This window comes from Ptychodera flava, chromosome 11, assembly GCF_041260155.1.
Source record: "Ptychodera flava strain L36383 chromosome 11, AS_Pfla_20210202, whole genome shotgun sequence".
In the NCBI taxonomy this organism is placed as follows: Eukaryota; Metazoa; Hemichordata; class Enteropneusta; family Ptychoderidae; genus Ptychodera; species Ptychodera flava.
The window spans coordinates 26973426-26986229 of NC_091938.1; the positions used below are offsets into that span (position 1 = coordinate 26973426).

Here is a 12804-nt window from a genome sequence, read left to right on the forward strand (position 1 = left end):
CCCTCTGCTTTTCTGTCTGGCCTCTTCCGCAACCATAGAGTACCTTGGGTTACGCAATGCTTAAAAGTTTTTTCTCGAATTTGCATTCGTCTTAGTTTCAATGAACCCTTGATTGGCATCATTTCCTCGCAATGATCGTACGAGGTTTACACGGAAAGTTAGACATCACACGACATTAATGCTGGGCGTTAGACATCACGAATTTAAAGCTTGAGGCAAATGCAGTGCTGAGTTTCTGCGCCCTGTCGAATGGATTTTGTTGGCAGCGGTAGACATGAAACAGCTGTGCGGTCTAATTTGGGTTCACGAGGATAAATTTACTGCATCATGTCTAACAGGTTTACTGTGTGAAGCGGAAAAAAACTATAAATGAGTAAAATTTACCGTACTAACAGACTAATAACAAGCTCCATCTTCGAACCATTTTGAGGTGAGGTATATATTTCTAATCGCCATGGCAACACGTTCCATCAGCGAGTTTAGAATGATTTTCTCTTCGATCGATAAAATACAGGTTTTATTACTTAACATCAATATAAGGTCAGTGCACTTCACAAGATGGAGGCGTCCAGGTGGTTTTAACACCTCTAAGTCATCGAGTACACGGCAAAGTGGCGAGGAGCAGTTAGCTTTTGCTGTACATTCTGCAAGATTGATTGCGTCGTGGTGCATGTCTGCTCATGCGTAAGCGACCTTCAGTGTAAGCTGTGTCTAGTTTTAATGACTGCCATTCATGCGGTCTGTACTTTGCGGATATCTACTGCTGGGTTTATTTCCCAAAACCAAAAACATTCAACTTGAAAAGGTATGCTGGCAAGGAAAATACCCATCTCAGGAGGCACTTTTAACTCCGAGATATGACACTCCGGCATTGAAATTGCAGAACTTGACAGCGTTCGGGAATCATACTCTTTTCATTAAAGCTGCATTAGCTGTAACTAATGTGTAATTTCAAGTGATGATGCTCTGTTTGTAAGACACATTGTTTAATAAATGCTACTCACAAAATCATGTTGAAATTAAATGCCCTACTGTTTGAGTTTTACAACTGCCTGTTACGTGTGCATATATCCCATGTTATTGCTGATACTGAAGAATTCAGAGTCCGGACAAGAATTCATTTCTCAACAAACTACCATGGTTGCATTGTTCACAGTGAGTTGGGTTCATAAAGCCAACACATGTATTTCAAGATTAGGCAGAAGACGTCTTGTGAATTTAAGGAGAATGCACGACAACATCAGTGAAAATTTCGTCAACAGTTACAGCTAATGCCCCTTTAATGGCAGAATTTGCATCGGGGACAGACATTCGGACTCTTATGGTTTGTTTATCAATGCTTTTCTGGTCTACCACTTGTCGGGACTTGTTTTAAAGATCTTGGAGTAAGTAAGTATTCACCCTCTTACTCTCGTGAAAATCGAAAATATATTTTTCCCCATAGAGTTAACACAAGAATAGGGCTATTTTGAATTTCAAATAACGATAAATGCTAGATTGGTTCTCTGGTACCAAAATTTGCATGATGACCCCCTAATTTTTATTGATGATTGTCAGCGAGACAACGGTCTAATTTGAGAAAGCTTGAGCAAAGGTTTAAGCATTCCACTTTCTGGCGCGCAGTATCTGAACAAAAGCGATTTCACCACTGTAATCGGTCATTAAACGTCGCGCAGTTCACAATGACCTATAGTGTTTCCTTAATACAGACACTGCCGTCTATTATGTTTAGCTACTCGACTTTGAAATTAGCGTGTTTTTACTTGTTGCACACCGAATCTTCAAGTACGAATCAGCTACAAAATATCTCAAAAGCATGGCAAGTTTAATACCTCTCCTGCATGTCCAGGGATTCGACACAGCTTAAAGGCCGCGCCTGCGCTGCTGACATCATGAGGCCAGGAAAACATTGATTGAACACACAATTCTTATGATGGATTCTATTACATTTTAATAATGTCATAGCAAGGCTCGTTAATTGTGCACGTGCATATACCGCAGACAAACACTCACTGAATTTGTCAACACTGTTTGACACGTCGTTTACTTAAAATGATTAAAAAGCGGGGAAGAATAACACACGCACTGGTGTCAACCATGAATAATTATTGTTCATCCGGCGCGGTTGCACCATTGCCTCCGAGTCGACCGAGAGGACAAAGACGATGCGACTTCCCGTGGCAAGATAAAAAAAAACACATACATCAGGGCGCGAGTTTGCAATAGCAATTAATCTAAAGTCGTGACATGTTTGTCTCGATTAGCTAACCGATTACGTCTATTACACTCATCAACCATTATATATGACATCTGCGTTGACTTCCTTGCCACAAAGTACTGCCAACGACAGCGAGATCATGCGATACGTCAGCAGACGAACAAACAATCCACATGAAGGCGCAGATAGTATTGCTTCGTGTAATTCGATATAAATTCTAGAAAATTTCTTTTCTTGCTGGCTGTAAGAAGAACACTTGTGGAGAGACATGCAGACAAACAAACATACATATAGGTAGCAACATGGCCTGACAAGACAGATAATGAGAGAAGGGGAGCCGAGAGACCTGAGTATGTGTAGAAAGTTACTACGTTAGGAAACTCACAAACGTCATAATAATTCAACATGTCGCCGCTGTTATACTAATTAAAGCTATTTTTACCGAAAATGGCATAAATTTGTGATATTTTTACGATAGGAGAAAGCCAAATCACTCTATTATTATAATGGAAATCATCATCATCATCAGCAGCAGCATCATCATCATCATCATCATCATCAGCATCATCATCATCATCATCGTCATCGTCGTCGTCGTCATCATCATCATCATCATCATCATCATCATCATCATTTGAGAAGGTAATTCAAATTTACAACAACCAAAGTGTGATTAACCAAATAGCCCTCCATAAAATTATATCGTATCTTTCAATATATGTGCTTTTTTATAAGAATGATTGAAAATTAATGCTATAGTTCAAGTTGCAGATAATTGTGTTCGTCCAATCAGCAGCAGTGCGGATTGGCGAACGTGCTGCCTCCCTCCGCCATTAATAAATACTTCAGGACATGTACGTGTAACATACATTGTCATAAAACCGTTCATCCGGATGATGTATCTGTGTTATGTTTGAATTACCACACGGTACTTGTATGTCGAGTGAACGTTTGCCTTGGATAGATTTTCGAGGACACGACAATATATTTTGATTTCAAATAGGCAACCAGAAAAGAGATACTCCAACACGTTACAAGAAAACGTATGTACAGTACATCGAAATGGTAAGAAATGGAAAAAATGAACAAAATACGAAGAGTGGAATGCTAACCCTGCAAGAGATATAGACTGATAGGTATTATAGGCAGAATGTCGACAGAAACTGACTTACACACAGTGAAATGCAACATCGTATTATGCGGATATAAAATTCTCACAGCCTTGCGTGACAGCCACTAAATCAGTATATTCTCTACAACTGGAAGTAACAGCCACTTTTTAATCGGCAGCTGCAACCCATCCCTTTTAAGCAGACAGTAACACTGTTCTAGGTTTAGTCGTATATCTAGTCCGGGTCGCGATGGTGACTGATTCACTGAAAGAAAGGATATCATCTGCAGTATGACGACATGGCAAATCAAGACTAACTGTAAAATACAATGTTCCCGTGTGGGCGAACTGAAGTCGAACTATACGCCGAGGGAGGCTCTCAGTGGGTGGAACGGCACGATGACGGTTTCTGTATAACGCTACCCTGTCTGTGGCATTCATTGCTGGTACGACAAATAAAACATTTGAGAGGTCTCATACTGCGCAGTGTTGTCAGTTTCTTTGGACAAGAACACTACCTGAGTCAGCTGTCATGACCACCCAACTTGTTTCATACTTGCAGGTCGAATAGGCGAGGCACCACCCGTAGACATTGTCACTCGCTAGTGACTACCACTTTGCGTGATGAACTCTGATTACGATGTTTGCGAGTAAACCTATGCACAGTTCACTTTATGGAATATAGCTGTATCAACATGAGAGAAAAATTATATCCGATAGATTTTATTTGTGTCACGAAATATCATTCTGAATTAAGCCATAGTCCCAAATTCGATTCCATATTTGAAGAATGATGTTCAATAAAATGTGAAATATAAAAGTAGAATTTTCTTAGAATTTCCACAAAGGATCTTGCTGGAGATATTTTTTGGAAAATAAACTTTTTCACAAACATGATGTGAACGTGTGTTTAATATAAAGTCTTTGGCATTTCTTTCAGTTGCTTCTCCGAAACTACATAGTCTTTGCAAATAAAACAGAAAAAAATGGGGATCAGTGGAATTGTTTACACTATACATAGAAATTAATGTAGTCATTTTCGATAACATAGAAAAGGCTGTACATTCGAGCATCAGCAGCTCTGTATGTTTGGCTAGAAAAACAATTTAGAAGCTTGGTCAAGACAATAGTGCACTTAACAAGATAACTTTGGGAGTCCTTTCAAATAAATAACCGTATCTTGGGTACGTTCAATGCTGGAAAACAAAATATGTTTCTTCTAAGTATACGTAACAAACACAGCATGTCTCCTTTCACTTTCACTGGAAAATGTGTTTACCAAAAGGTAAGCAAAACTTTGTCTTGGAATGTTCACCAGTGTTTAGTCTCACTGCACACTCTTACGTAAGCAAAGCCAACTTGAACCCACACGAGGAGCAAGTCTATCTCCGTAATTGTCATCCGGGGTATTCAAGAAGAAAACAGTCTGTCGTCGCTGGTACCTCTGTGGCTGTCCGCTTTATATTTCCGACATTGAGTGAACATGCAGACAAGTCGAAATTTAAATGTCGCATGTTCCACAGGTGTAAAATGATCGCAGTAGTACATAGCGAAATTTCTGCTTAGGGACTACCCTGTTTGGAGAATTTATCAAAGTAATGTAATGTCCAGCCTTGTTAGCGAAAGAGCACACTGACTTTTTGTGTTTTGTTGAGTGTCAGACAGCCAGAACAAAGAATAGTCATTGATATCCTTTGATTAAACTGATTTCCCGACATTGTCAGTAATTCAACATATTTTAACATCTTTAGAACTATAAAATCGGCATAATTGCATAGCAATGAAAGATGACAAAATTCTACACATTTACTTTTTTCTTTGGTTTTATTCAGTCTTTTACATTTCGTTGAAAATGGCGATTATACCCTTCAGCTGTGACGTAAACAATGTAAATAAACGATTCCCATACTTCCCATCTCATGCAATTATCCTTAAACAGTTATCATATATTTCGGGTTTCGCAGATGTGTCTTTGATCGTCAGATGCTTCCATCATCTATATGTCAGCTTCACAAAGTCATTTCCTCTCTCTTTCAGTGACCCTTTTGGTTACTCGCGGCTGACGCACAAAACATGTTGTTTTCGTGTTCTGCATTTTTACCCGATGCTTTAAATTTGTTGCTATGTATGTATTGAGATGTTCAATCACGATGAAGCTTTCACTAAGCTTTACCACTTGTTGCCAAAGCATACAAATTACAAGAAAACACAAGCTTATCTGGTTCAGATGCAACGCTACATGTTACAATTTTATTTGATGACCCATGATTTTGAACTGTATGATTTTTCCATGCATTTGTGATGACGGACTGGCGTTTAAGAGATTCCCTATCGCAAAGTGTGCTCTCAAGGTCTATTGTTTTTTGCTGTCACATTTTATGTTGTAAATTACCTTCAAAGCTTTTCATGCAGCGAATACCAATGTGACGCATGGTGTATACTTAACGCTATTGAATTTCTTTCTTGTAATAAGAGAAACGTTCTTACGCACACATTCTTGCACCCCGTTGCATCTCAAAGCACCCCGTCGACTTAAATTCGCTAAAAATTGGAATCAAGGTAATTGTTGAAAGCGCTTTCAGCATGATATTCCACGAAACGAGAATTGGTTGCCCGGCTCACATTCGATTTGAAATGCTTACACATGTGTTAATATTCCAAAGCCATGCAAATTACAGTTCTTCGTTTGATTGTTTTTCGACCGAGAAATCAAGTCATAAATGGAACTCAAAATGTCAGTTTAAGGCGGTATGCGCCTCGAAAGTGAAAAACTTAAACTTGCGCTCAAACTTTCCATAGTGAAATTTTCAACCTTTCTCTCGCCAGATCGCGAATAAAAATCAGGGTATCACCGTGCAAAACCTGGTACTACAGAAACAAATTACCGAACATTCGCCGAAATTTAAAAATTTAACATGGCCGCCATTCCTGTGTCATCTTTATGGGAGCAACTTAGTTCCCGGACGGGTAGTATAGCAGAAAAGTACTATAAAATTGAGAGCTCTTGTATCTGTCCCCGAGGCCCATTCTTCCTTAAGTTTGAACAGTGTCTACTATCGCTGTCATAAACAAACTTTCGTGCAGCTTTTCACACTCAATCGCAAAGGCGATGAAAAGCATAGGCCTCCGATAGGTATTAGTGTTATGTATATTGTTTTAACGAGTACACGTACTCGTCGTTAGTTACAAGCAGTTTCGACACCACCGACGCCCGTTCTTTTATTCGTTAGAAATGTAGAAACGTGATGAAAGGTTCCGTTAATCTGAGGTGCCACACTCCGGTATCACTTCCTTGCCTCGCACAGTCACACTGATTGTAATCTACAGACATTTTCAGTTATTTGACAAGGAAACATGAAAGCCACTTGTATGTCCCACTGGTAATGTTCAACATTTCTTAACAAGCGATTAGCTTGTATACTACAATATATATACATATATATATATACATATATATATATATATATATATATATATATATATATATATATATATATATATGAATGATAATGATATCATAGATACTCTCTCTACTGTCATATTATGTTCGTATGGCTTTTACATTTTTTATTTTTCATGTTCATAAGTTGAAACACAGAACAGCAGGTGATGATTTTCCAAGAGCACACGTGGTATTTATTAACTGGCGGTGTTTATTAACGTGACTGGATTACACAACCATTTAAAGATTAATTGCTTTACGAATTAAATGGGGCGTTACGGGAATCATTTGTCAGTTAATTATCGTAATTGCTTTTCATTCTCCGTAACTCCGCAACTGCCAAAATAAAATATTAGAACTTTCGAAACTTTCAGATGGAGAAGTATTGTGTTTGTGTTGTCATGCTTTTGCATGCTTTTAATAGTTTGCTGAATTCAGAATTCTTGTTAAATGTTTTAGAGTGATTGCTGAACAACAATCAGAACAATAAAATACCATTGCACCATTCGCTCTAAAATGTATAATATATATATATATATATATATATATATATATATATATATATATATATATATATATACATATATATATCTATATCTATATATCTGTATATATATATGATAACACACATATGTATATTTACTTATACATACAGAGAGAGAGAGAGAGAGAGAGAGAGAGAGAGAGAGAGAGAGAGAGAGAGAGAGAGAGAGAGAGAGAGAGAGAGAGAGAGAGAGAATATCGCTATGCCTTAACGAATGAAACAACTGGTATGACGTCACTCACCTGTATGCAAATTATTGAAGATTGATGTCCCTCGAATACCTTGTATTGCTCGCCTGTCGTAATGTTCCAGCTACGCACTGTGCTGTCACCACTACCCGTGAACAGGACAAGACCGGTCGAGTCGGCGGCGAGGGTGAGCACAGCTCCCCTGTGTCCCCTGAATGTCACCTCGCAATCCCCAGTGTCCATGTTCCACGACTTGGCGGTGGTGTCCGCACTGCCGGTGATCAGAATATCTTTGTTGGAGGCGACGTCGAGGACGTCGTCTTTGAGCGCGTCCTCGGCGGGGATGTACATGAGTGGGGTCACCCCTCGCTTGTGGCCGCGGAATATGTGCAAAAGTTCCCCGTCATCTGGGTCCCAACACATCGCCGTCCGATCGTACGAGCTTGTAAATAAAAAGTCCCCCGTGCATATCAGTCTGTTGACTGGGGCAGCGTGTCCTTCAATAGTTACATCGCATTCGCCTGTTTGCACGTTCCACTTGCGCACTTTTTTATCCGAGCTCCCGGTGTAAGCGAACTCCCCGACCACCTGTATGCAAGTAATGTATCCCGTGTGTCCCTTCAGAACATGCACACACTCGTCCTTCTGTAAATCCCACACCCGTGCCGTTTTATCCTCCGAGCCAGTCACCAAAATTTTCCCGTCCTCGGACATTGACATGCAGTTGATGCCGCCTTCGTGTTCCGTCAGCGTTTTAATCAGGTAGGTCTTTTCTTTCTTCTTCTTGGCTTTCCCTTTCTTGTCCTTGCCATCGTCAGTGCTCTGCTCGCTGCCGGCGCTCCTACCCCGCTTCGAACCTCCACTCCCCATTACGAACAGTATAACAATATACCAATAAATATGAACGCTTCGAATCAGAGCGTGAGTACTTAAGAAGTCGGTTTTTCCTGGCCTTCCAAAAACACAGAAAACGTCTGTACTAACTTGTGTCTTTTTCTTGTGAAGTGGGTTTAACCTAACTACTTTCCGCCGTGGCTCCTGAAAAGTAAAAGACAGGTCATATGAACATTTCGGCTTTTTTAGCAACGTTGCAAATATTGCTCAAATGAATACGTGTGCTTTCAACGCTGTACGTTAAAAATATGCAAGTGTCTGCCGTGTTGGGTCAATTATACACGGTATATATGGCGCTTTTCTATACGTCACTCTATCTCGTGAAAGCACGTATTTAGCATTCGCCCGTTTTTCTCTCTATACACTCTGTTACGTAAAGACACTGGGTCTCACCTTGCTTACGTTTACGAGAATAGTTTGACCGCCGTTCGGACCGACAAACCGGTCATTTTGCCACCACGACACAAAACGATCTCATGGAAAAAAACTGTGAAATTCGAATGGACGGAGAAACAGTAGGTGCCCCAACAGTGTACGCTTGTGTATTAGCCAAATATGCCGCAGATCGATTGCGATCGTTTTCCCACTTAACGAATTGGGCCGTGCACATTTTTCGAGAGGGGTGGCAGGCTGACCGGAGAAGGGAAGGTCTGGGCGGTGACAGTGGTACTGGCTTTTGAAACAACATTGATTTTCTAAGGATAAGCTGCTGATAATGAGAAAACCTTGTTTCACTGAATTACGCAATATTTCAGTGTCGCAGTTTTTGATATTTTCTGGACGAAATTTCACACCTTCTCTTCCCCAGGGATGAAATGTCGGTAATGTGGGTTTAGGAATGAAACAAAAAATCGAGGTAGATTTACAATCGAAGCATTTGCCTTTCAGTTTCAACCCGGAATAGCTAAATTAGCTCATCATTTGCATAACAACAGCCCCTCATTTACATTGTGGATGACTGTACGCGACGATCAATCCACATTGATCACTTAAAGTGGAAACCTGTTTCCGTTGTCAAGGCGACGACTGCAAACGCTATCCAAACCTAACCGAGTTCTTGTTTCTTTATGAGGCACAATGCTTCATATTGTCGAGCGGGCATCGCACAATGTCTGCGCGTTCCTGTTTATCAATTGCTGTCATCCTTTGCTGTCAATCACTTGACTGTTCTAGGGAAAAGCATAGTGTGTCCTCGATAATACAGACAATCGTTATCGTTTGAGTGCAGACACTAAGCCTGATTTGAAGCTGGGGGCGATTCAAGACGTTTTTACAGGGCGCTCATTTCCGGGCCCCTGGTCATCTTTGGTCTCTGAATCGGCGAGTGACAATGGGCGAAGCTCATACTCCTCAAGCTTTCAGAAACATTCCTGACCTATTCGCACATACTATCGACGTAACAGGCTCAAGGACTACAAAGACACGTATCAAAGCACAAACACGGAGAATCAAATGGAAGTTGGAAGACTCTTAGACAAACGATAGAAAATATGAGAAAAAACAAGTTGGATGACTTGCAATCTTATAATTACCATCCCTGTTGCAATTTAAGATCTAAGCAATAATTAAGTAGAAATAAAAACTTTCCGACATTGTCACGTGAGAATTGAATGTCTTTATCATTGTTATTCAGGCTCATTGTTATGCAGGGTTTAAAATTAGCCTCTATGGAACTTTTTCATCAATGTTCCGCAAAAACTAAACAAGTTCATTTCAATTTCATAGTCATTTTTTGTAATAAAAATGTGTTGATATTTTAATTTTTCAATGAAAGTGATTAAATTTTCTTTCATGCGAAAGAGAAGACTTCCCACACACCTTGCGCATTTGTACATTTCAGATATAAAAACCCGCTCATATATTTTAGGTTTCACTCATTTAGATTTTGCTGTGTCATAATAGTCAAAATTCGATTATCAGAGGAAAAGAAAAAAATATATTGCAGCCCGGGTACATCTACCAACAACGGTCAAGAAACTATACCGTTAAACCATTATTTTGCATAATTTTTCTTTTTTAATCAAACTTTATCGTTAAATAACCAAGCAAAAACAAAATGAGCGACACCCAAAATACATGAGCTGGTCTTTATAGCAGTCGTCACAAAGGTCGTTTTTGGTTTTATGAAAATACTGTGTGTACCAGAAAGATTACATGGAATGTGTACGATTTCTTGAGTTAATGTATTCATTTAAGCAAGGTGTATAAATTAGCATTGTTCGAGTATGCAAATCAACCAGTACTGTGTCACCGTCAGTAGAGAATATGCATTTCCTAAAATCTAAAATCGTTTATTATATTTAGAAACAACATATTAATGCCAGGTAATTTCTGTGTCTGTGGATAAATCTATGTCTACGTAATTTTGCAAATCGAACAACACCGCTTACACTACCCGAGAAAATGTGAGTTCAAGCTTTTTTTCAGTCTGAGGCGACGACATGTCGGTACACCGTACTCGCTTGCTGTCACATTTCGCCCTGGAGAGGAACTGTAGTCGAAGGACCAGCTGCATCAGTTTGGCTAACGACCGGGCTAAGGAAAATGCTTCAATTTTTCAATTTTCCTGGCACACTGAGAAACTCACGTTCACCGACGAGGTTTCAAATAGATGAGTGTTCTCACACGGGTTGAAAGAAGTCAAAGTAAGAACTTGTTAATACATTAATGGTATCCCACAAACTCTGCCACATGATTCGATATCAAATTCATCAAATAAATGTTTCCTCTTGTGAGAAGAGATTATCCTGGCTGATGTTTCTCACATCATAGCGATTTGAATTTCGTAAGCATTTGTATCACAGAAGATGTAATTCGTGGGTCAGTGACGTCGATAATTGCACGTATTTGGTAACGATGCAGCATCATTAATGCCACGTACATGTCACGCACTGCCGCAATTTGCACGATCTGTACGTGATTGGCCAAAACACTGATGCGCGGGATTTTGCGTCTCAATGGAATTGCTCTAAGAACTCTGTTGAATAAATCTAACTACACATTAATAAATACAGTATGTCTCTAATTCCATGCTGAGAATTTAACATTTGAAGTCTGTGAAGTACCTCCTTATCGCCAACTTTTATCGTAACCTAGATTAAAATCACATAAGGTCTTTCGGTGGAATCCTTCCACGTTGCCTCACTTCGTGACATGACGTAGAGGGCGCTATGATGAAGCTCTGAAGAAATTGCAACTGTAAGTTCCTGGCATTATCACTATTTTCCTGCTGACTATGCGGAACGATAAAATCGAATGCTTTTTTTAATTAGGTCAGAGTATTTTCACAACAAGCATTATACAGGTACAGGAAGGCAGTCAGTCGGGAAATAAAATATAACGATTGTAAAGAAACGACTTTCCACATGTGACGGTATTCAGAGATCAGATACACCGCGCAACGCATGCTCAGTTAGACCAGCGTTCAGAGCAGTTCGTCGTCATGGTAACGGCGGAAGATGACGAAGAGGATAGCACATTGGCGAACAGACATGCGCGTAGCGGACAACGCTATTTTACGATCTACGCAATTATTCTGATAAATGTTGCATGATTCAAAAACGGAAAATAAATTGTGGAATGGATGTAGGACGAGCAAATATTTACATTAAATGTTAAATGCAACAGTGTTTGTTAAGGAAATTTTCAGCAAAATTTAATCAACCCCTAGATCGCATAGAAGTTATTCATTTACGTTCGTCTTGCGATATCTGTATCGAGCCGGGACAGTTTTAATTTCGTGTTCCGATATACAATGTGACCCGTCACTGGTGAATTAGTCTTGTTTCTTTCAAGATCTTGAAAAAGAGATAATGTAGCGTTGAAAAGGTCCTGACGCGACCGATATTTTGGTCTAAACTATGCACAGTTGAAGGTACACGTGTGTTTCCGTTAACATGCCTCCGGTTAGAAACTGTTTTACTCGTGTTAACAACAGCAGTTTGCAATATCTCGCATGGTTTTTAAAATTCAGAAAAAAGTGTAGGGTTGGTCGGGTCACGAGAAAGTCATAACTATTACTTGGCTTTGTGTAAAGTTGATTTGCGTTGACTCAGCTTAAGTTTTCGACTGCTTTCTGAAGCTCAGGATTGGCGATTTAGCTTCATCCGTGATGACGAATGGTAATATAATTCATCCGATAAAACGAGGGTGGCCTCGTGTACTTGGCTGAAAACAGGATCAAATTGAATCACCTTGCGATCTTGTCCTCTCGTAGCATTGTTATAAACGGCAATTAGCAGAAATATGAAAAGTCACCCACCTTGGCTGCAGCCTGGAAAGCAACGCCACTGAACAGCAACGCTGAAGTTCCGCTCTCTGGGAACGTGCCCGTCAGTATGGGACAGTATTCCGCCACCTGTTGTGACAACGCGGATGGCCACAACGGTGCCTCTACGTACCGTCGAC

General features: G+C 39.9%; 1 protein-coding gene across 2 annotated transcripts in view; it reads right to left on the reverse strand.

Moving 5' to 3' along the window:
* The window catches only part of LOC139143968 (WD repeat-containing protein 86-like), a 31717-nt gene extending 18913 nt beyond the window's left edge, over window positions 1–12804 (reverse strand). Inside the window, exons 1-2 of one of the 2 annotated variants that reach the window (XM_070714597.1) lie at window positions 12659–12804; window positions 7558–8541 (exon numbers count right to left, since the gene is read on the reverse strand). In XM_070714597.1, coding sequence (XP_070570698.1) covers window positions 7558–8373 — 816 coding nt within the window. In that variant the 5' untranslated portion in view covers window positions 8374–8541; window positions 12659–12804. Of the gene's footprint in view, window positions 1–7557; window positions 8542–8790; window positions 8970–12658 lie in introns of those variants that run through there. The other variant, XM_070714596.1, reaches the window with a different exon arrangement.